At 44.5% G+C, this 25328-nt stretch overlaps 1 protein-coding gene across 2 annotated transcripts in view; it reads right to left on the reverse strand.

Moving 5' to 3' along the window:
- P2RX7 (purinergic receptor P2X 7) overlaps positions 1-24584 on the reverse strand; it is a 60568-nt gene extending 35984 nt beyond the window's left edge. The window contains exons 1-2 of one of the 2 annotated variants that reach the window (XM_005217740.5): positions 5372-6796; positions 874-1042 (exon numbers count right to left, since the gene is read on the reverse strand). In XM_005217740.5, coding sequence (XP_005217797.1) covers positions 874-1042; positions 5372-5496 — 294 coding nt within the window. In that variant the 5' untranslated portion in view covers positions 5497-6796. Of the gene's footprint in view, positions 1-873; positions 1043-5371; positions 6797-24459 lie in introns of those variants that run through there. The other variant, NM_001206516.1, reaches the window with a different exon arrangement.
- Positions 24585-25328: the final 744 nt, after the last annotated feature.

Here is a 25328-nt window from a genome sequence, read left to right on the forward strand (position 1 = left end):
TCATTTTGGGGGACACAGTAAGTCCCATTACGTTGAAAACCAAAAGATGTGGGGAGGCAGAGGTGGAGGTGTTACCTCCATCAGAACGCTGTTCAGATTATCCAGGACTTTAATGAAAGGGTCATCGGGCATCCCACCACCTGGGCAATAGGTGGAGATTTTAATGACCCTCTGTTAGAAACAAATGGATAGCAGCTTGGCTTTTATGGTTTTTCAAAGCTTTCCAGCTTCCAGGGGCTGCCAATGGGCCCTTTTGTCCCTCTTACCACCCCCCTCCATCTGTTCTTTGGTGTTCTCAACTCCACTTCAATCTTTCCTTTTTGAGAATTCTACGTTCGTTTTATCCTTTTGCAGATTGAGACAATGTCAAGCCCTTTCGCTATGGTCCAGACCTTTCCATTCTTTGTCATCTATAGCCTTCCCTTCTGCAAAACTGTAGCCAAGAGTTTTCCTGGAGACATTTTTGTTGATAAAATGCTGCACAAACAATATAGAAGGGCTGGTCCCCTCAAGGTAGAAAGTTCTTTGCCTTTCTGGATCTAGGCAAAACTTGCTGACTTGATGGCCCTGCTTCTGAAAAGCTATGTATAAATAAAGTTTGAGTGAATCAAATCATGTTTTCAATGCACCAGGACACACTGCTATTTTGAGAAACCCTGTAGGAATTGATAAAGCAAAGTGTCATCTCCTTTGAGTTGCTGCATCTGACCCAATTTTGCAATTTTTAGGTTTTCTCAGTTGAGATTTTCACAGAGCTTTTTAAATGGGGCCAGTGTTTTTCTGGAGCGAGTCTCTAGGTCCCAGGGGAGGAGGAAGAGGCCCTGGGGACAGTGACCGGGGACAAGTCCTGGGAGGATGCTGACAGGTGCTCACCTGCAAGGGGAAGGTGTAATCCGCCATATCAAAGACACTCTGCACAACCTTCGTCTGCCCGTTCTCCATAATCTCCTTTTTCACCTCTGCTATCCCTTTTATCTTGCTGTGCACAGAACTGATGACAGGCTCTTTCCGTTGGTACCGCTTGTCACTCACCAAAGCAAAGCTAAATGACAGACACAGAAAAGCATCAGTGATTTTCTCATGGGAGACACAGTGCCATGGTTTAGGATGCAGGAACTGAGAGCCAGCTCCATTAAAATCCAGGCTTTGCTGGGTGACTTTGGGCAAGTGACTCACCTTCTCTGTGACTCATTTTCCTTACCTGTAAAATGGGAAGAATAGTCATACCTACCTCATGGGGTTGTTTTGAGGATGAACTGAGATACCCATGCAAACTCCTCAGCAGTGTATCTGGCTCATAGTGAGCTTTCACCATGTGGAAACTGTTGTCCCCAATACCAGTCTCTAATATCACGTAATATAGGCCTTAATTTATAGATTGCCTTCTCAAATAGCGAAGTCCACCCCAGGTCAGTCCACCAGCTTTGTTCTGGGACTCAGCAACACATTAGCATCTACCTAAGGGTTTGTTGTTTGGAGAAGGAAATGGCAACCCACTCCAGTGTTCTTGCCTGGAGAATCCCAGGGACGGGGGAGCCTGGTGGGCTGCTGTCTATGGGGTTGCACAGAGTCGGACACAACTGAAGCGACTTAGCAGCAGCAGCAGCAAGAGTTTGTTCCAGGTTTCCCAGATGGCGCTAGTGGTAGAGAACCTGCCTGCCTAATGCAGGAGACCTAAGAGACCTGGGTTCAATCCCTGGGTCAGGAAGATCCTCTGGAGGAGAGCATGGCAACCCACTCTAGTATTCTTGCCTGGAGAATCCCATGGACAGAGGAGCCTGACAAGCTACAGTCCATAGTGTCACAAAGAGTCAGACACGACTGAAGTGACTTAACATGCACACACATATGTAAGGGTCTATCCAGCAGGTCAGCTTCCTGTTTTCCAGAAACACCTGCCTAGTTTAAAATAGCATTGGTAATAGCAGCTTACCCTTTATTGAGTACTTAGTACATGTTCTAAATGCATCACCTCCTTTAGTGCTCACAACAGTGATAGGAAACAGTTCCCGAAATCATCCCCTTTTGTAGATGAGAGAATGGGCTCAAAGAGGTGAAGGAACTTGCCCAAGATCGCACAGGTCATCAGTGGCAGGCCTGAGGTCTTTGACTGGTCTACTGTAGAGCCCAGAGCAAGATCTCTTAATCATGTGCTATATTTGTTCATACATGATGTGGCTTTGCCTCTGGTTTCCTGCCTTCTGATCTATTCATAAGCTATTAAGGCCTTCTTTAGAATATGACTCTAAGTGATTATGGTGAGGGGAAGAGAGGGAAAAAGTAGAATTGATAACTAAAAATGGTAGATTCCATCTCCATTTATCCATTTCCTGTTTCCCATTGCCCTGAATAATTGAATTGAATTTATTTTATTTATTTATTTTTTGCTGTCCCGTGCATCATATGGGATCCTAGTTCCCAGACCAGGGATCAAACACATACCTCCCCTGCAGTAGAAGTATGGAGTCTTAACCACTGGACCACCAAGGAAATCCCTTAAGAGTTTGTTTTAAATGCTTTGTTTATTCATTGGGCATGTATCTATTTGGTCTCTTCCCTCTGCTCAGCCTCTAATATCTGAATGTTGTTAGGCAGTCAGTAGCTGTCCTCTATGAGCTGACCTTGGGAAACCGAGATACTGTGGGCCAAGGCTTGGTCCCAGCTGTTCTCAACCTTGGCTGTACAGTGTAATTACTTAGGGAGCTTTCAAAATTGCAGCTCCCTGGTCTCATCCCTGGAAACTCTGATTCAATAGGTCTGGGGAGTTATCCAGGTGCCTATATATTTTTCTAAAATTGATTCTAATACACAGTCAGGGTTGAAAACCCCTAAGAGACTCATGGAAAAACAGCTCACATTTGGCAATATGAAGTACTGCACATTTGAGGTGCATTCCCCACGCCCCAGCGATTTCACTCTTAGGTGTATGCCCCAGAGGAACCCCTCAAAGATGGTGCCCAACAAGTTATGTACAGGAAATTGTAAAGCTGCACTATTTATAATAGGGAAAACTGGAAATCATGGAAATATCCTCGAACACTGAATGGGTGAATAAATTGTTGGATTTATTTGCTGGAATGTTCTGTAAGAGTGAAAGTGAATGGAGAACTGCTTGCATCAATGTGGAAATAACATAACATTGAGTAAGGAAAGCATGCCACAGAACGAGATACAGGTTAAAGAAATTAAAAATGACATTATATGCTTAAACAAATACCTGTTCACACATATTCATGGCAGCACTATTCACAATAGTCAAAAGGTGGAAACAACCCACACATTCATTAAAAGATGATGGACAATCATCTACCCATGAAAAGGAATGAAATGAGACACATGCTGTACTGTGGAAGAACCTCAAAAAACTTTGTGCTAAGTGAAAAAAGACAGACACAAAAGACCATGTAGTGTATGACCCCACTTATGTGAAACATCCAGAATAGGCAAATCCACCGAGACAGTAGACTGATGGCTCCCTGGGGCTGGCGGAAGGGGTACATGGGAAGTAAGTGCATAATGAGGTTGTCATTGGGTTTTAAATTTATTTTTGGCTCTGCTGGGTCTCCACTGTTGTGGGAGGGTTTCGTCTAGTTGTGGCGGGCAGAATAGGGGGCTCCTCTCTGGTTGCGGTGTGCTGGCTTCTCATCACGGTGGCTTCTCTTGTTGTGGTGCGTGGGTTTAGTTGCCCCACAGCATGTGGAATCTTCCCAGACCAAGGACTGAACCCATGTCCCCTGCATTGGCAGGCGGATTCTTAACCATTGGACCCCCACAGGGAAATCCACATAATGAGGTTTGCAGAGAGCCCAATTTGAGATCCAATGAGCATATATGAGACAGAGCTAGCCAGTGTAATTCCATAGACAAATATGATGATGCTTATTCAACAGTGTATTTCAGCCTATCATCACAAAGTGCAATGTTCTTCCGTGTTGGGTATTGCAACAGTCTCCCAGAATAACTGTGTCCATTTGACCCTCCATTTTGGAAGCTCAGTCTCTCGTTAGTTAGTCACTCTGTCACATCCAACTCTTCTGTGATCATATGGGCTGTAGCCCACCAAGCTCCTCTGTCCATGGGATTCCCAGGCAAGAATACTGGAGTGGGTTGCCATTTCCTTCTCTAGGGGATCTTCCAGACCCAGGGATCGAACCTGAGTCTCCTGCATTGGCAGGCAGGTTCTTTACTACTGAGACACCTGGGAAGCCCTTAGTCTCTCATATTCATCCCCAAATGTATGATGTGGTGTAGATCAGCCTTAATGGAATCCAACCCTCTCAGAAATCAGAAAACTTGTCTTTATATATTCATGGTTCAGTGTCTTAAGACTCCACACTCCCAATGCAAGGGCCTAGGTTTGGTCCCTGGTCAGGAAACTAGATCCCACATGCCACAGCTAAAAGGTCTAAAGATCTTAACATGACTGAAAGGTCCTAATGCAACAAAAACTGAAGATCCTATGTGCTGCAACTAAGAACTGATGTAGCCAAATAAAGAAATAAATGTTCTTCAAGGAGAATCAAAATGCTCCAGAGATGCATCAAGAAAATAAAGAGGAAATGAAAGAGTCTGCATATGGAAAGAACATTCTAACGGTTGCCCCAGCAGCTGTCTCCCGATCTCCTTGGTGAATCAGACAAGCCATGCCACCTCTCTGGGAAATGGATTTAGTCCCTGAATGGGGAGATAACTTGGACAGCAAAGAGATCAAACCAAATAATCCTAGTGGAAATCAACCCTGAATATTCATTGGAAGGACTGATGCTGAAGCTGAAGCTCCAGTACTTTGGCCATTTGATGCAAAGAGCCTACTCATTGGAAAAGACCTTGATGCTGAAAAGATTGAACGCAAAAGGAGCAGGGGTCAGCAGAGGATGAGATGGTTAGATAGTATCACCGACTCAATGGAAGTGAATTTGAGCAAACTCCCAGAGATAGTGATGGACAGGGAAGCCTGGCATGCTACAGTCCATGGGGTGGCAAAATGTCAGACATGACTTAGCGACTGAACAGCAACAACAACAACAGGGGGATAACTCCCTGGCTCTCTAATCCCTATGACTGTGCAGCTCTAAGAAGCTACAATTCTCTGCATTCAGAAGAGGGCAAAACCACTGGTCCCTGGAGTGAACAGGGGCATGAAGGAGCTGGGGGATTCAGCTGGGCCTTGAAGGATGGATAGGTGGAGATGGGGGAGAAGAAAGCTGAAGAGTCTGGGAAGATGGAAGAGAATAAAAGTGAGAGAAGCCTGGGTCCTCACAGACCAGTCTAGCTGAAGAGGAGGGCTGTGGAGGGGCAGCAGGAGGACAGAAGGATGGAGGGAAAGGTCCGCTGGGGGAGTCCCCAGACTGGCACACTGCACCTGACTCACCAGTTGTAGACCACGATGCCCACCATAAAGAGGTTTTTCAGAAACCCAATCCACGAATTCTCAATGAGAAGGACTTTCACAGACATGAACTGGCATCTTAGCGGGGGTTGGCTGCATCCACCCATGGTGAGAGTCCTCAACGTGCCACGGGAAGGAAGTGCCTCTCAGCAAAGCCAGACTTCACTGGCACGGTGCCTGAGCTCACGGAACAAAGGTAAAGCTAGAGTGAAAGGGCGTGACCTGAAAGTGAACTGTCCTCCCATCCGGTTAACTGATACCTACCCCAGGGCCCACAGAACCCTAAGAGAACTGTGGGTCCTGGGCCCTCTGTGCCTCATGGAGTAGTCGAGCCTGCAGCCTCTGTATCTTACAGTTAAAATCTCAAGAGAAGAATCTGATTGTGTCCAACCCTGGTCCACTCAGCTGTGTGTGTGTGTGTGTGCAGGGGTGGTCAGAAAGGGGCCAGGGGCAGTCAGAGATGTCCTGCGAAGAAAGTGGAGGAGAGCCTGCACCCTGAAAGGCAAGTTAAATGCTGGCTTCCTGTGGCTGCTGTAATAAGCCACCAAGAACTTAGAGACTTAAAATAACACAAACATTTTTTCTCTTAGTTCTGGGGAGTCAGATGCTTAAAATCATTCTTAGAGGATTCAGATCAAGGGGACAGCAGGCCTGCTCCCTTCTGGAGTCTCCACTAGACAGTCTGTTCTCACCTCTCCCAGCTTCTAGACCATCCCTGGGTTCCCAACCACAACTCTCTACCCTCAACTCTTCTTGGCACATTTTCTTTTTTCCACTTCAACTCTCTTGCCCCTCCCCCCTTATAAGGACTCTTGTGATCATGCCGGGGCCATTCAGATAATCAAGAATAAGCTCTCTGTCTCAAGACCTTGAACTTAATCACATCTGCAGAGTTCCTTTCGCCACATAAATTACCATGTTTACAAGTTCCAGAGTTCAGGACATGGAGATTTGGCACGGGGTGGGGAGCATTATCCAGCCTCCTACAATATAGTCAGGGCTTTCCTGGTGGTTCAGCAGTAAAGAATCCACCTGCTGATGCAGGAGACGTGGGTTTGATTCCTGGGTCAGGAGGATCCCCTGGAGAAGGAAATGGTGACCCACTTCAGTATTCTTGCCTGGGAAAATCCAATGGGGAGAGGAGACTGGTGGGCTATCATCCATGAAGTCGCTAAGGAGTGGGACACGACTTAGCTACTAAACAACAACAATATACCAAGCCCGTTCTACTCTGCTACACCATTCCTTGAGCTAGCTAATGAAGGGGGTTCAGTTTCTTGTTACTCACAGCTTGGCTAAGACATCATCTGTTCTTCCAATTCTCTTTGACTATTGCACTTCTTATCCACTATCTAGTTCATTTGGAAAAACCTTCCTTTTCATACTTCTTAAACTCTCTCTCTCTCATTCCAAAAGCTCCTACTCCAGAACACAATACTTTCTACACATCCTACTATATGGAGAGAAGAGAGTGAGTCCTAATCTATTAGTTAATGTTTACCAATTAGAGGAAATATTGGACTGGTCAAAATTTTCATTTGGGTTTTTCCAGAACACAGTATGGGGAAATCCAAACGAACTTTTTGACCAACCCAATATAATGGATAGGTGTAAAGGCATTGAGCTCAAAAACTCAGTTATACAGATACAGGCCATGGACCACCCAAATTGGCAGAGGTTTATCTTAGAGACCCAACGTTTTAAATAAGTCCAAACCCAAATTAGCCAAAATTGTGTTATATCCTCTAGTAAACAAAACCCAAAAAACTAGTGTCGTCTTAAGCTTTGGTGAGAGAAGTAAAATATTCTCCTTGAGGGTGGTGATAAGCTAATGACCTATGCCCTAATTAGGCAAGAAGCAGAAGGAGTCTTGTGTTCAGGTCTTATGAGACACACATTTAAAGAGAATCCTTTTGGTGTTTGTAAAAGTGTAAACTTCACAGAAAAGCACAAAGAACATGAAAATGTTCTAACGTTCTCCCTCTCAGAGGTTATCACTGTTGAAAATTTGTGCACATGTTCCTGAAGCCTCTTTATGCCCCCACCTAGACACACAAACATGGCTACACTCTACATGCTATTAAATAATGCTGGTTTTGCTCAATAATATGTTATTAACTCTTCACAATAGTAGTGCAAAATGGAAGATAAAGATGGATCTATGATATGTACCCACTTTGAATGGTTACAGGGTATTCTAGTGTTTAGGTTGGAACATATGAAATTGCCCATTTTGCAGACAAAACAATAGAATATTGGCAATTCTATACGGTTCAGCCTAAGAAGTGAATTGTGAAAATTTGCCAGCTGTTCTCTTACTGATGGATATTGAACTAGAACTTTTGTTCAGTTTTGTAAACATTTTCGGTAGTCTTGATATAGCTTTTACTATGTGTCAAGCACTCTTCTAAGCATATATTAAGAACAAATACTAACTCTTTCCACCCTCACCTGCCCAAAAGTAACCCTGTAAAGAAGGAACAGTCTTACCATCACCTTGCTGCTGCTGCTGCTGCTAAGTCGCTTCAGTTGTGTCCAACTCTGTGTGACCCCATAGACGGCAGCCCACCAGGCTCCCCCATCCCTGGGATTCTCCAGGCAAGAACACTGGAGTGGGTTACCATTTCCTTCTCCAATGCATGAAAGTGAAAAGTGAAAGTGAAGTCGCTCAGTCGTGTCTGACTCTTAGTGACCCCATGGACTGCAGCCTACCAGGCTCCTCCATCCATGGGATTTTCCAGGCAAGAGTACTGGAGTGGGTTGCCATTGCCTTCTCCGTACCCTCACCTTATAGCTGAGCAAACTGTGACACCAATAAAGTGAGCCCAAGTTCACATAGTGCTGTAGACTCAATGTTTGTGACCCCCCACCGAAATTCATAAGTTGAAACCTAACCCCGATGCAATGCTATGAGAAGGTGGGGCCTTTGGGAAGTGAGTAGGTCACAAAGATGGAGCACTTATGAATGAGAGTAGTGCCCTTATAAGAGGCCCCTGAAACAGCTTACCTCTTCTGCTGTGTGAGAATACAGCAGAAAGATGGCCATCTGTGAACCAGGAAGTGGGTTTTTACCAGAAAACATATCTGATGTTGCACTGACCTTAGAATTTCCAGCTTCTCGAACCATGAGAAATAAATTTCTGTTGTTTACAAGCCACTCGGTCTTTGGTATTTGTTACAGTGAACTAAGACATGTGGTAAGTAGCAGCATTAACTCCTAGCTCATGCTCTGTGTGCTATTGTAAATGGAAGTGCTTTCTTCATTTCTTTTTTAGGTTGCTCATTATTGGTATGTGGAAACATGACTGATTTTTGTGTGTTGATCTTGTGGCGTGAGACTTTACTGATTGGTTTATTAACTTTAATGAGTTTTTTGTGAATTCTTTGTGATTCTCCATATATAGTATTTTTTTTTTTTTTTTGGCTATACCAGGTCTTCATTCCAGCTCACAGGATCTTTAGTTTCAGTATGCAGACTTCTTAATTGTGGCATGCGTGGGGGATATAGTTCCCTGACCAGGGATTGAACCGGGGGCCCCTGCGTTGGAAGCCCACAGTCTTATCTACTGGACCCTCCAGGGAAGTCCCCTATATATATGATCTTATCATCAAAGTATAGTTTATGTCTTCCTTTCCAACTTGGATGCCTTTTATTTCTTTTTGTTGCTTAATTGCACTGGCTAGAATGTCGAATATAATTTTGAATAACAGGCATTTCAGTGGTAAAAACCCTCATCTTTGTCTTGCTCCTGATCTTTGTCGGTGGGGGAAACCCTCAGTCTTTTGAGGCTCAGTCTGTTCTCTTCAACACTATACTTCAATAATTCTCTACTCTCCCCTTTCATGTTGCCAGGCACATGTTTACCCAAGAATCTTATCACACCTCAGGTAAATTTTACACCTTAAGATAAGTCTCTGAGTCAAAGGTCATGCACATGTATTTTATGTCAGTTCACTTTACCAGACCACAACAGCTTGAACCATTTCATGTTTCTACCAACAATGCAAGAGTGCAGGCATCACCTTTTAAAAGAGCCTTGACAAACCAGTGTGTGGTTGTGTGGGCTTGGCTGGGATACTAAAGAGTCTGGATACTGTCTTAGGAGTACAGGGCCAGAGGGACTTCGGCTATTATTTTGGCTGCTGCTACTACGTCGCTTCAGTCGTGTCCGACTCTGTGTGACCCCATAGACGGCAGCCCACCAGGCTCTCCCGCCCCTGGGATTCTCCAGGCAAGAACACTGGAGTGGGTTGCCATTTCCTTCTCCAATGCATGAAAGTGAAAAGTGAAAGTGAAGTTGCTCAGTCGTGTCCGACTCTTAGTGACCCCATGGACTGCAGCCTTCCAGGCTCCTCTGTCCGTGGGATTTTCCAGACAAGAGTACTGGAGTGGGGTGCCATTGCCTTCTCCGATTATTTTGGAGAAGTGGAGAAATGTAATAGCAGGCTGAAGCCATTTGGAAAGTGTCAAGTAGAAAATGGACCACAGGGCAGAACTCTAACCAAAAGGGAAAAATTACAGGGAGATAAATTTTGGTTCAGTGTAAGGAAGAAATGTCTAATAATTAGAACAGCCCTAGAACAGAACAAGCTTTCCCTGTAGCTGCTAGCTGGTGACACTGATGATACTGACAACAATGATGATAATTTTCATTTATCCCATGATCTCCCTTTCTCTTGAGTCTCCTCTCCATCTACATTTCAGCATCAATTTCCCATCTTAAAAATAAAGCTTCCCTTGACCCCACATTCTTCTCCCACTACTTGCTGCCTCTCTCCTCCTTTGTATCCAAGTCCCTTGAAAAAGTGAGTCACCACATCCATTTCCGAGTCTCCATTCACTCCTCTGCTCACTCCAAACTGGCTCCCATCCCTGGAACTTCTATAAATCCTCTCTTGTCAAGTAAACAACAACACCATCACTGAATCCAGTAGACATGCCATGGACCTGATCTTCCTGGAATTCTCAGCAGCATTTGATACCAGTGACCATGCCTCCACTTTTCCCCTCGCCTTCCCAAATCCACATTCTCCTGACCTTCTTTGGATCTCCATGTTTGCCCTTTCTGAGAATCCTTTGGTGACCTCTGTGCTTTTCATCACTTAAAGGTTAGAATTCCTCAGGGGTCTGTTCTAAGCCCTCTTGTCTTCTCATCTACATCCTCTCTTGCTGGTCAGTTGCAGCTACTGCCATGGTTCTAGTTAACCATTTTTATGCTGGTGATATAGAAATCTACATCTCTAGCTCCATATTCACATATCCATCTATCAAATAAGTATCTACATTTGTTTGTCGCATAGACTTGCGCCTGTAGTGCCTTCAGTTCTGAATTCATCTTCCACCCTAGATGGGCATTTTCCCCGCTTCACATTTCCTATCCCCCATAAGTTCTTCTACCACCCATCAGTGGCCCAAGCCAGAACATGGCGAACCGCCTAATTTATCCTTTCCCTCATCCCCCCCATCCATTCCATTGTCAAATCTTATTGTTATGTCTTCCTAGCATTATTCAAAACCATCTACTTTTCTCGTCTAACTCCTCATTCCAAATCACTGTGAACTCTCACCTGGATGGCCCGATATTCTCCTAAATGGTCTCCCTCCCTCTGTTTGTACTCTTACCTCCTCCATTTTCTACGGTACTTCATGGGGAGCTTGGGCTCTGGGTTCAACATCGGCTCTATCACTTACTACTTACATGATCTTGTGTAAGTTACTTAGCCTTTCTTTATTTTTTCTTTAATTTTTAGTTGCAGTGGATCTTCATTGCTGCTCCATGGCTTTCTCTAGTTTCAGTTCATGGGCTTATCATTAGGTGGCTTCTCTGGTAGCAGAGCACAGGCTCTAGGTGCACGAGCTTCAGTTGTTGCAGCATGGAAGCTCAGTAGTTGTGGCACACGGGTTTAGTTACTCCTGGCCCAGGAATCGAACCTATGTCACCTGCCTTGGCAGGTGGATTCTTATCTACTGTACCACCAGGGAAGTCCTACTTAGCCTTTCTGAGTCATCGGTTCTTCTTCTATAATTAGGGGATATTAGATTTATATTGGGCTTCCCTGTTGGCTCAACTGGTAAAGAACCTGCCTGCCAATGCAGGAGATGCAAGAGACGTGGGTTCAATACCTGGGTCAGGAAGATCCCCTGGAGAAGGAAATGACAACCCACTCCAGTATTCTTTTTTTTTTTTGATGGAAAAACTATGGGCTTCTACATTGGCCTTATGACTCCTCAGCTTTGTGTATAGGTGTATGTCCGTGTGTGTGTGTCTGTGAGTGCACTTGCACTCACATACATGGGGAAGCTTCTTAACTGCTTTGAACCTCAGATTCCTTGCTTGTGAAAAGGGGATATTAAAGTTTATCTCATAGATCTGTTGGAAGATTAGATGACCAAAGAAGCACTCCAGTATTCTTGCCTGGAAAATTCCATGGACAGAGGAGCCTGGTGGGCTACAGTCCACAAAGTTGCAAAAAGTCAGACATGACAGAATTATATTGGCCAGGGTTCGTAGTTCTAAACAACAGAGTCCACTCTGCCAAGTTTAAGAAGATTGTCTAGAAAACGCAAATCTATACAGGTAGGGTATAAGTTAGTGTTTGCCTGGATCCAGTGGGTAGGACTGGGGAGTGACTGCAAATGGGAATGAGGGATCTTATTGGAGTAATGAAATATTCCAAAACTGAATTGTGATGATGGTTATCCATCTTGCAAATTTATTAAAAAATCATTGAAGTATATGCTTTAAATGGGTGACTTTTATGATATAATAAATTATACCTCTGTTGGATCACAATAAACTGTGGAAAATCCTGAAAGAGATGGGAATACCAGACCACCTGACCTGCCTCTTGAGAAACCTACATGCAGGTCAGGAAGCAACAGTTAGAACTGGACATGGAACAACAGACTGGTTCCAAATAGGAAAAGGAGTACATCAAGGCTGTATATTGTCATCCTGCTTATTTAACTTATATGCAGAGTACATCATGAGAAATGCTGGGCTGGAAGAAGCACAAGCTGGAATCAAGATTGCCGGGAAAAATTTCAATCACCTCAGGTATGCAGATGACACCACCCTTATGGCAGAAAGTGAAGAAGAACTAAAGAACCTCTTGATGAAAGTGAAAGAGGAGAGTGAAAAAGTTGGCTTAAAGCTCAACATTCAGAAAACTAAGATCATGGCATCCAGTCCCATCACTTCATGGCAAATAGATGGGGAAACAGTGGAAACAGTGGCTGACTTTATTTTTGGGGGCTCCAAAATCACTGCAGATGGTGATTGCAGCCATGAAATTAAAAGATGCTTACTCCTTGGAAGAAAAGTTATGACCAACCTAGATAGCATATTAAAAAGCAGAGGCATTACTTTGCCAACAAAGGTCCGTCTAGTCAAGGCTATGGTTTTTCCAGTAGTCATGTATGGATGTAAGAGTTGGACTATAAAGAAAGCTGAGTGCAAAAGAATTGTGCTTTTGAATGTGGTGTTGGAGAAGACTCTTGAGAGTCCCTTGGACTGCAAGAAGATCTAACCAGTCCATCCTAAAGGAGATCAGTCCTGGGTGTTCATTGGAAGGACTGATGTTGAAGCTGAAACTCCAATACTTTGGCCACCTCATGTGAAGAGCTGACTCATTGGAAAAGACCCTGATGCTGGGAAAGATCGAGGGGAGGAGGAGAAGGGGACGACAGAAGATGAGATGGTTGGATGGCATCACTGACTCAATGGACAGGAGTTTGGGTGAACTCCAGGAGTTGGTGATGGACAGGGAGGCCTGGCGTGCTGCAGTTCATGGGGTCGCAGAGTTGGACATGACTGAGTGACTGAACTTAAACTGAACTGAAAGTTGTTTTAAAAAATAAAGGAAGAAGGAGATTTTAAAATGACATTAGGTAATTCATACAGTCTCTTGGTAGACCAAAAACCCAGCTTGCTGAAACAATGCACAGCTAGGAACAACACCCAGAGAACAGGTACTGTTCCAGAGAAAAGACTCTGCCAGCCACTGCCGAGCCATAGGTAGAAATTCATGCCAATAGTGTTTGAGTGCCAGAATCTTAGTCACTGCCATGCCCCAGTGAGCTCAATGCCTGGGGCCACATCTGCTATAGGAGGCTGAATAATGACCCCAAAGCTATCATGTCCTAATCCCCAGAATTTATAACTGTTACCCTGTTTGGGGAAAAGGTCTTTACAGATGTGATTAAGGATTTTGAGATGGTGAGATTATCCTGAATTAGGTAGGCCCTACATGCCATCATATGTGTTCTTATAACAGAGAGACAGAGGGACTTCCCTGGTGGTCCAGTGGTTGAGAGTCCACCTGCAAATGCAGGGGACACAGGTTTGATCCCTGATTCAGGAAGATTCCACATGCTGCAGGGCAACTAAGCCTGTGAGCCGCTACTACTGAGACTGTGCTCTAGAGCCCTTTAGCCACAGCTACTGTGAGCCCCTCATGTCCTAGAGCCTGTGTTCTGCAACAAGAGAAGCCATTGCCTTGAGAAACCCATGGACCGCAACTAGAGAGTAGCCCCCACTCTTTGCAACTAGAGAAAGCCCGTGTGCAGCAAAGAAGACCCAGCACAGCCAAAAATCCAAAAAATTTTAATTAAAAAATTTAAAAAAAAAGAAGATTTCATGCACACATACATACACACATACAGGAGAAAGGTTCATGAAGGTGAAGCAGAGAGTCAGAGATGCAGGCCTTGAAGACTGGTGTGATGTGACTACAAGCCAAGGAATACAGGCCACCCCTAGAAACTGGAAGAAGCAAAAAAGTCTTCTGTAGGGCCTCTGGAGGGAGCATGGCCCTGCTGACCTCTCAGTTTTGACCTAGTGATACTGATTTTAGGTATCTCCAGAACTTGGAGAGAATAAATTGTTGTTTTATGTTACCAGGTTTGTGGTTGGATTGTTCCAGCAGTGACGGGAAATTAACAACTGAGAACAAGTGGAGGCAGGGGAACAAGTGGAGGCCCACATACTGCTTATTTAAACATTTGAAAGTCATAACAGACTTTCTGGGGATTCCCTTATGTGCTTTTTATTTTTGCTTTTTCCTCTCTGCTTTTAATATTTTTTCTTTGTATTTAATTTTTGATAGTTTGACTGATATGTGTCTTGGCATATTTCTTCTTGGGTTTATCCCATATGGGACTCTGTGCTTCCTGGACTTGATTGACTATTTCCTCTCCCATGTTAGGTAAGTTTTTGACTATATACTCTTCAAATATTTTCTCAAATTCTTTCTCTTTCTCTTCTTCTTCTGGGACCCCTATAATTTGAATGCAGTGCATTGAATGTTGTCCCAGAGGTCTCTGAGACTACCGTCAGTTCTTTTTTCTTTTTTCTGTTTCATGGCAGTTCCTTCCGTCATTCTATCTTCCAGCTCACTTATCTATTCCTCTGTCTCCTTTATTTTGCAATTGATTCCTTCTAGTGTATTTTTAAAGATATTTATTTACTTTTGACTGCACTGGGTCTTATTGCTGCTCCGGGGCTTTCTCTAGTTGTGGTAAGCTAGTTGCTAGTTATACTCTGTAGTTGCCATGTGCAGGCTTCTCATTGCAGTGGCTCCTCTTGTTGCACTGGCTCTAGGGTGCACTGGCTTCTGTAGTTGTGGTGCGTGGGCTCAGTAGTTGTGGCACCCAGGCTCTAGAGTGCTGGCATCAGTACTTGTGGCCCACAGGTTTAGATGCCCTGTGGCATGTGAGATCTTCCTGGACCAGGGATTGAACCCATGTCTCCTTCATTGGCAAGCAGATTCTTAACCACTGGACCATGAGGGAAGTCCCTGAGCCTTTAAAAGTAGGGAATTTCCTTTGGCTGGTCCCAGAAGAGAGGTCAGAGATTTGAGGCATGAAAACATTGTGCCATCACTGGCTTGAAGATAGAGGGGAGCCACACGATAAAAAATGCAAGTGGTCTCTAGGATCTGAGAGTGGCCCCTGGCTAGCAGAGCTCTGAGTCCCATGATGGCACAGAATTGAACTCTACCAACAGGGAGAATGAGCTTGGAAGTGAATTTTCCCCTGAGTCCCAAAGTGAGAACTCAGCACAGCATAACACTCTGATTTCAACCTTGTGAGACCCTGAGCAGAGAACCCAGCCACGCCAGGCCCAAACTACTGACCTACAGAACTGTGAGCTAATAAGTGGCAGTATTTTAGGTGAGTTTGTAGTAATTTGTTATGCAGCAATAGAAAACTAATACAGTCCCACAGGCTCCTTACTCCATAGGGAAGCTCACAGCTAGCAGAGGGCCAGGGTGGGATCTCTAAACATGGGGTCCAGGAAGTGGCCCCTATGGTGTCGGTCAAGGCTGGTATCAGCCCCATACATTCCTTCAGATGAAGTCTGCTCATGCTCACCACCCCATGTTATTTCCTGTGTACCGAACCACTGTTGCATGGTGCATATGTTTGAAAAGCTTGGGTCTCATGCCTGTGTCCTAGCTGCAAGGGAAGCTGGGAAATTAAGTTGTGACATACAGTCAAGAGGTGGAATCCATTACCTGGGAATTTCCCAGTAGTTACGCTGTTCAAATCATGGTTACACATTATGAGGACCAATTCTGTAGGGTTATTTACAAGGATCAAACAGGCTAATACATGTCATAAGCTAAGAACAGAATCTTAGCCCATGCTAAGCACTCAGTAGTACTCAATAGATGTTGCCATATTGAAAGTAGAACGCTTCCTTTAAAATGAAATTATGAACCCTCAGTATGAACTCTGAATCTATAAAACCCTTAATGTTTCCTTTATGGTTGGAATTTGTCATAATAAAATGTTGACAGTGGGGTAGGAAAGACTCTTCTTCCTTTCTCAGTGTCCTCAGGATGAAGTTCAAGCCTGTTCCCAGTTGGATTCCTGCTGGCTTCTCTAGTTCCACTTCTCTGGCATTTTGCACACCAGTCAGTTGACATGTGTAGTAGTGTGAATAATCTATGTAATCTGGTCCTTGCTCTTCCCAGCATGGTGCTCAAAACCCAGGGGGGCTGGGAGAGCTCTACCCTGGTGGGAAGCGGGGCTCGAGTGTGGTGCCCAGAAGCCTGTCGGTACATGATAGCCGGTCCACAGAGAGGCCTCTGCCATTCTGCACTGAAATAAGAAAACCAGGACAACAGGACAAGCTCTTCATAAAGTGAAAATCATTCACTTAAAAAGACCATCTTTTTTTTTTTTTTAAAGACTCTGTGCTTCTAGCTTTTTCAATGTTTTGGTTTAGACATTAGTGAAGGGAAGCTGAAATATGGTAGTAGTCGAGGTGTTTTAATAGTTTGACATAGTTAACAATGTTGCGTTAGTTGGCAATCTAGCCTCTTCTTGGTCTTTTATGTTGATAAAAGGCATCATCATCCACCAATGAACCTAGATTCATCTTTGCCTTCTAGAAAATCTGTCAGTTCCACCTCTAAAACATAGCCTGTTTGCTCACTTCTCTCCAGCTGCACTGCCCCATTCTAGTCCAAGTCACCACCTTCTCTCCTCTGGGTGGCTCCAACAGCCTTCTTACTGGTCCCATCACTGCCCCTTTTGCCCCCCAACAATCTACAGTCTGCACAGTGGCCTGACAGTGCTTTTAAAAGCGTGAATCAAATGGTTTCACTCCCTTGTATAAAACTTTCTAGTGGCTTCCCATGGCATTGAGAAACAAATCCCAACCCTGGCCCCTGCCTACCTTTGTCCTCAGCTCCTGCTCCTTCCTTCTCACTCACCAGGTTCTGGAACACGCTGACCCTCTGACTGTTCCTCTTTTTTGCTTCCATTCATTTGTGTTTGCTGGTCTCTTGGCCTCATATATAAGGTGGCTCAATTCTTCTCCTGGAGGGGGTCTCCTCCTGAAGTAGGTCTTCTCTGGGCCTTCCCATCTCTGTTTCATCACCCAGGAGCCCAGGGTGGGTTGAGAACATGGCAGATATCTTATGTTTCTGTCGCCCTCAAGTGGCAGGGGCCATGCCTGAGTTGGATTTGCCGCTCTCTGGCCTCTGGTGACTCTTTCCATTTAACAAGAGGAAATCCAGCCACACACGTGTGTGGTCACCCTCCAGTAATGGGCAGCCAGCCAGGAGCTACATTTAGTGATTGCAAATTAGCACAACAGCACCATCTCCATGGTGACAGACAGCCTAAGGCTGTGCAGGACAATGTTGCTTTTGCTACTGGCCTGGGCAGAGGCTAACTTGAGGGAGAAGAAGCAGTGGTGAGTAGAGTTTGTTCTCCTGTTTCTCTCTCAACCTTCCCTGCTCTTCTGTATTTATTGGAAAAGCTTCTGAGAGGACTAGTCTCTAGTGAAGAGGGATATCTTCCCAAGAAAACACCAATATCTTTTACTTCTCAGCTTTAAATCTTCCTATGACTTCGCAACTCATTCAGAATAAAATCCAAATAACTCAGAGTGGGCCTTCAAGGACTTGAATGATCTGTCCTCCCATTTCCACCCAGGTTACCTCTCCTTCAATGTGTTGTTCACTCTGCTTATACCACTCTGACCTCCTTGCTTTTCTTTGAATACCCTATCAAGTCCTCACCTCAGGGCCTTTGCACTTCCTATTCCCTCGATCAGAAACACTCTTCTTCCAGATATTTCGTGACTTGTTCCCTTTCTTTGGGCAGATCTCAGCCCATATGCCTCTATCAGACATATGCTCATTCTCTGTCCTCTTCCCTAATTTATTATTCTTCATAGCACTTAACACCATCAGACATTTTATTATGTTTCTGCATTTTCATATCATGTCTCTTTCCTCCATTAGAATATAATGCAATGAGTTGCCAGAACTTTGTTTCACTGACTGTTATTAATATAATCTCTATTATATTAATATTAACAGAGTCTGACTCATAGTAGATACTCTAAAATTTGGGGAATGGGGACTTTTCTGGTGGGCCAGTGGCTAGGACTCTGTGCTCCAAATGGAGGGGGCCCAGGTTCAATCCCTGGTTGGGGAACTAGATCCCACATGCCGCAACTGAGAGTTTGCACGCTGCAAGTAAAGATCCCGCATGCCACAACTAAGACCTGATGCAGCCACATAAATAAATATACAAAATAAATAAATATGCAAAATAAAATAATAACATTGAGGGAATGAATAAACAGTGGAGAAAGACAAAATGATGGGATGCTCATCCCAGCCTCCATCATCATCCTTCACTTGCCCTGGTCAACTCAGAAAGACAAAGAAGAGCCTGGTGAAAAGGAAGAATGATTGGCTAAATATTGAGGAGACCCAGTGCCTGGGCTTTCAAAGTCTGACAGATAAGTACTTTAGCAGTATGGTTTGTGGGTTAAGGACATTGGTTTTGGACTGAAATGTGGCTTAGACGGTAAAGTGTCCGCCTACCATGTGGGAGACCTGGGTTCAATCCCTGGGTCAGGAAGATCTCCTGGAGAAGGAAATGGCAACCCACTCCAGTATTCTTGCCTGGAAAATCCCATGGACAGAGGAGCCTGGAGTTCATGGGGTCGCAAAGAGTTGGACACGACTAAGTGACTTCACTCACTCACTTTCTAACTGGATGACTTTTAATAATGTAACTCTATCTTTCATAGCTTCCATTTCCTTATCTGTGAAATAATGAAGAGAATACTTAAGTCCCAGCACATCAAATGAGATGATATAAATAAAGCTAACAGTAGAAAGAAGTTATCTTTATTGTCATTCAGGTGTTTGAATCTCAGTTTTCCTGGAGTGTAGTCATCATTATCCCATTCTTCCCATCTCATTGAGGCCAGAAGATGAAACAGAGTATGTCTTGGAAAACCAGGAGCTGATTCTCAGAGGCACTTTCTGTTGAGAATACCAATGTCCCAGCCTTGACAATAATTTGGGGTAGAGTCTCCACAGGCCAGGTGCTGGGTTGAGACAAGCCAGGGATAGACCTGTAGCCTTCAGAAGTCCCTGGAATTCCTGGCTTTTGGAAAGACTTGTAGTGGCTCTTTGGTTTTTGTCTGTCTCTTCCTTCCACCCACTTTTCCTACTTCCTTTGGGATCCCCTGGAGTAGAAAATGGTAACCCACTGCAGTATTCTTGCTTGGAAAATTCCATGGACAGAGAAGCCTGGCGGGCTACAGTTCATAAGGTCGCAGAGAGTCAGACATGACTGAAGCAATTGAGCATAGCACAGCACAACCAATCAGAGTCTTTTCAGTGAATTTTTTGCCAGAGCTATCAGAAAAGACTTGTTTGTTCCTCTGGGATTGCTAAAAGGGGAGGATGTGGGGATTTGAATGTGACATCTAGCTACATAGAGAGCCTATTCAAGAAACAGAGCCAAGATGTGGGGAGAGAAATATAAATGAGGGAAAAAAAGTGTGTGGAGAGAGACCCAGCCCCCACAGTTTCACAAAGCTTGAACTTTTATAACCATCCATGTCTGAGAACAGTTCCGTCTCTTCCACTGCCCAGTTACGTGAGAATAAATCCCCCTATGTGCCTTGGTGGCTAACATGACTTAGGTTTCTGTCACTTAGTAGCCGAACAATTCCGCCTAACACAGTCCTATTCAGTATCCTCTTCACGCACTCCTGGAGCCCTGGAGTCTGGAGCTACATGATCTTGCCTGTAGCTACAGCCTTTGCCTTTGATTCTAAATCTGAACCCAGTTGCGAGGGACTGTGAGATGCTGATCAGCCTCTTGTCATATTTCCTCTATTGCCTGCCTTGTACCTCCCTGTCTTCTTTCATTATCCTGACCCTGCCTTTTCAGCCAGTGTGTAGACAGCCTCTGAACCCAGGACCCCATGACCAGAATCCTCCCCCTGTTGCTATATATATCCTGAGTATTACCTAAAGCTGTCTGGATTTCCGCCTCTGGTCCACATCAGTCCTATTTGATGTCAACTACCTCCCCCCAATCCCTGTGCATCGTGGGTCTACCCATTTCACAGATGGCCTAGCTGCAGTTATATCAGCTTGAGGCCTCACAGTACATTGTAAGGCAGCATTTTCCAAGCTGTGTTCTATGGCAGGGGTCCCCAAACTCTGGGCCACTGACCCATACTTGCCGCGGCCTTCGGAAGCAGGCCGCACAGCAGGAGGTGAGCTGTGGGCCACTGAAGGAAGCTTCATCTGCTGTTCTCCATAGCTTGCATTACCACCTGAAACACAGCCTCCCACCCCGCACACCCACCCCCCATCCATGGGAAAACTGTCTTTCACAAAACGAGTCCCTGTGCCAAAAAGGTTGGAGACCAGTGTTCTATGGGACTTCATTCAGTGGGATGTAAATAACTATACGGTTAACATAGACGGGGGAGAAAGCAAAGCTGGAAATACTTTTTCTTCAGTTTTATATTTTAAAATATAAACAGTGGAGAAGCATTTTGTGTGGGGGTTATCTTGTAAAGTCATCACTTAAGGTAAAACTTGTGTCTTGTTAAAGTTGCCTATGTTTTAAATCCTTGAATTGTTCACTGCTATTGCTGCTGCTGCTGAGTCACTTCAGTCGTGTCCAACTCTGTGTGACCCTATGAACTGCAGCCCACCAGGCTTCTCTGTCCATGGTATTCTCTAGGCAAGGGTATTGGAGTGGGTTGCTGTGCCCTCCTGCAGGGGATCTTCCCAACCCAGCGATCAAACCTGGGTCTCCTGCGTTTCAGGCAGATTCTTTACCACTGAGCCACCAGGTAAGACCCTAAATTGTCCACAAAGCATAGCAAACAGATCTTCACTTCCCCACGAGTTCATCAGAGCCAGTTTTCCCTTCAGCTCTGGAACAAGCTGCTGTTTTTCCAGTTTTGCTCTCGGTGAAGGAGTTGGCTTATTTTAGGGGATATTTTGGGTGGAAAACATTCACAGGTAGAGTGGCAAGATGCTCACTTATGAGAAGTATGTGGGAACAGAGACTGAGGGAACCCCATCGCGAGGTTAGTCCTGGGCACCCAATTGTTGAATCATTGCACTGTTTAAATTGTGCTGTCTCCACAGATGTATAGAACAGTCTTTTGGACTCTGTGGGAGAAGGTGAGGGTGGGATGATCTGAGAGAATAGCACTGAAACATTTATATTATCATATGTGAAACAGATCACCAGTCCAGGTTCGATGCATGAGACAGGGTGCTCAGGGCTGGTGCACTGGGATGAACCAGAGGGATGGGATGGGGAAGGAGGTGGGAGGGAGGGTCAGGATGGGGAACACATGTACACCCATGGCTGATTCATGTCAATGTATAGCAAAAACCACCACAATACTGTAAAGTAATTAGCCTCCAATTGAAATAAATAAATTTAAAAAATAAATAAATTATGCTCTCTCTCCATGCTCCTGTGGATCATGTACAGCTGAACTTGAGGGACTTAAATGCTCTTAAGATAAAATTCCACCATATGAAAGAAAAATATTTATCATTGTAAGATGTTCATATAATAATCTGTTCTTATATGTACAATAATCTGCTTTTAAGACGTTGTGTGCTAGACCCAAGAATATGGGAAACCACATCACAGTGTGGAACTGTGATACGTGATCTATGTATTGACTCATAAGGGAGCATTTGCTAACTATGTTCTTTATTATCTGTTCAGTGATATCTGGTCTAAGTAATATGTTTTATTTTAGAATTTTAACATACATGCTTATTATTTGCCTGGAAAGTCCCATGGACAGAGGAGCCTGGTAGGCTGCAGTCCACGGGGTCTCGAAGAGTCGGACACCACTGAGCGACTTCACTTTCACTTTTCACTTTCATGCATTGGAGAAGGAAAGGGCAACCCACTCCAATATTCTTGCCTGGAGAATCCCAGGGACAGGGGAGCCTGGTGGGCTGCCGTCTATGGAGTCGCACAGAGTCGGACATGACTGAAGCGACTTAGCAGCAGCAGCAGCAGCAGCTTATTCTTTATTGAATAGTAAACATATGACTCAAATAATGATAATCCTGGTAATATTATTAAGAAGAAGAACTAACACTTTGGCCTGGCCATATGTTGAGTATTTTTCACAGCCGTTTTACATTTTATTAATTCTTTTCATTCTCACAACCATTATCCCCATTTTACAGATGAGGGATCAGACTCAAAAAAGTGAAGGATATTTGAATCCACATTTCCAGATCTCAAATCCAAGCATGGGCATGGTTACTTTAAAAGTCAAAGGAGAGAGCGTTTGTGAAAGTACCTATTATATTCAAAAAGATTATTTTTAAAAAAGAGCTATCATTTGTGAAGCTCTTACCCTGTGCTAGGCATCGATAAGGGCTTGTCAGGCCTTTTCTCGTGTGATTATCACAACAGTGCTATGCACAGATGCAGAAACTGAGGCTCTGAGAGGTTAAGTGACTTAGTCAAGGAAACTTAGCCAGGCTTATGAAGTAAGTTGCTTTAACCTTTAACTGGTAAACTACATTGTCTCCCTAGTAGATTCAAGTTATCATCATCACCACCATCATCACAGAGAGCAAGGGGGCTTTAGCCATTAGGGAATTGTGAGTCAAAAATCAAAGTGAAAACTTCACTGGTGACACAGTGGATAAGAATCTGCCTGCCAATGCTGGGGACATGGTTCAGTCACTAGTCTGGGAAGATTCCACATGCCGGGAGCATCTAAGCCAGTGGGCCACAACTACTGAGCCCACAAGCCACAACTGCTGAAGCCCATGAGCTTGTGCTCTGAAACAATAGAAGCCAGTGCAGTAAGAAAGCCTGCACGCAGCCATGGAGACCCAGCACAACCAAAAATAACAATAAAATAAATTATTTTTAAAAATCACAATGAGTTAATAACTCACTAGGATGCCTATGCTCCAAAAGACAGACACTATCAAGTAATGATGAGGATGTGGGGAAAATGGAACATACATTGTTGGTGGGAATACGAAATGGTGCAGCTGCTGTGAAACACAACTGGGTAGTTTCTCCAAAGGTTAAAAATAGAGTTTACCGAAAGTGCAAGTGAAGTTGCTCAGTTGTGTCCGACTCTTTGCGACCTCATGGACACCAGGCTCCTCCGTCCGTGGGATTTTCTAGGCAAGAGTACTGGAGTGGGTTGCCATTTCCTTCTCCAGGGATTGAACCTAGGTCTCTCGCATTGTAGACAGATGCTTTACCGTCTGAGCCACCAGGGAAGTAAAGGATCCATCAATTCCATTCATAGGTACATACCCAAGAAAACTGAAGACATGTTCATACACAAACATTCATAGCAGCATCATTCATCATAGCCTGAAACTGGAAACAACCCAGATTTCCACCCCACAGTGGTATATCCATATAATGAAGTATTACTCAGCCAAAAAAGGGAATGCAGTAAAGATACATGTTCCAGCATGGATGAACCTTGAAAACACGATGCTAAGTAGAAGAAGCCAGACACAGAGGACCATATATTGCATGATTCCATTTATATGAAATATCCAGAATAGACAGATCCATAGAGACTGAAAATACAATAGTGGGTGCTTAGAGCTGCAGGGAAATAGATGGATGAAAGTGATGGTTAAGGGATGTGGGAGTGGTTTTTTTGAAGTGATGAAAATATTCTGAAATTGATTATGGTGATGGTTGCACAACTCTGACTATACTAAGAACTACTGAATCATATATACACTTTAAATGAGTGACTTGTTTGGTATGTGAATTCTACCTCAATAAGATGTTTTTTTAAAAAAATCAAAGAAGGTCTTCTTGACCCCTGGGAGGGCCTAAAGTGAATTTAGGTCTGATCCTATTCCTCCCTGGAGTGGTGATGACTCACATAGATGCCAGCCTTATACCAGGCGCACCCTGAATCCTTGATTCCTCTGCTGGAATCCAGGGTGTTGCCCTGCATTTTCCCACCTTTCCCGGCCATGCCCTGGCCCAGCTTGCCCCAGCAGGCCTGGGTTAGAACCCAAAGTGTCACCCTCCCTTCCCGTGGCTTTTTCTTGCAGCTGACTAGCACTGCTTCCTCCTGCCTGCTGCTTCCTCCCTCAACTCCCACTCCTCCCCAGCTGGCTGTCAGCCTCACATCTCAGATTTTAAAACCTCAAGGAATTCAGGATGTGCCCCAGAAGCTGAACCTTGAGGTTTTCTGTGCTGCCAGCCACTGCAGAGACTTAGGGTCATCCCACACCCTACTTACCCAATGTAAGAAAAGAGCACCACGTGGAAGAGCCATTTAATGGTGCCATAAGTCTTGCTTTGGATCCAGATGATTTTGTTTGTCTCATACTGGAAAACATCATTCCAGCTGCAGCAGGCTGTCATGGTGAGAGGCTTGCTCTCCACTTAGGGCTGAACCAGGGCTCAACCCTCCCAGTCCGGCCACAGCAGACCCTCCAGGACAAGGAGAGTGAAATGTCCGGATTCTTAGCAGAAGGTTTTGAGTTCCTCCAATGACGGCAGAGAGGGGGCGGGTCCTGGCAATGGCCCCAGAAGTGTCAGGGAATAAACAAGTGAAGCCAAGTGCTACGGATGTCCACGCCTTATCTGGCCTCCCCCAGATGCCTACACAAAGATGGTGTTCAAAGGAAGGGCATTTTAAGAATTCTGCCTTATCCCCTTTTTCCTTTCACTATTTTTTGGCTCATTTCAGCTGGGTTAAAGGGACAGCCCTTTAAATGTCAGGAGACCCAGTGCTTCCACTGTGCCTTAGTAAAGAGCCCAGATCTTTCCATTGCCTCAAGGCCCACTCAGAGACAGATGAGTTCATTTCTAGAACCCTTTATTCAGCCCTAGATGTATGTGAATGCTGGATGAATGAGGTATCCCCATTCCTCACTCCCTCACATCTTCAAAACACTCTGTTCTGTTTTGCTGGGGGCTGGGTTTGGGAGAGGACTTTATTTCTATGGGTAATATTTCCTGCCAACCCTCTAGATCGACTTTCCACTCTGCTCTATGCCCTGGAGGTCAACCCATGACCTACCCAGTCAGCCTAAAAGAAACAAACCTGCCATCCAACAAAATTAGATTTATTAATCCATTCGATGAGGGCGTGCACATCATCAA

The sequence above is a fragment of the Bos taurus genome, chromosome 17 (genome assembly GCF_002263795.3).
Source record: "Bos taurus isolate L1 Dominette 01449 registration number 42190680 breed Hereford chromosome 17, ARS-UCD2.0, whole genome shotgun sequence".
In the NCBI taxonomy this organism is placed as follows: domain Eukaryota; kingdom Metazoa; phylum Chordata; class Mammalia; order Artiodactyla; family Bovidae; genus Bos; species Bos taurus.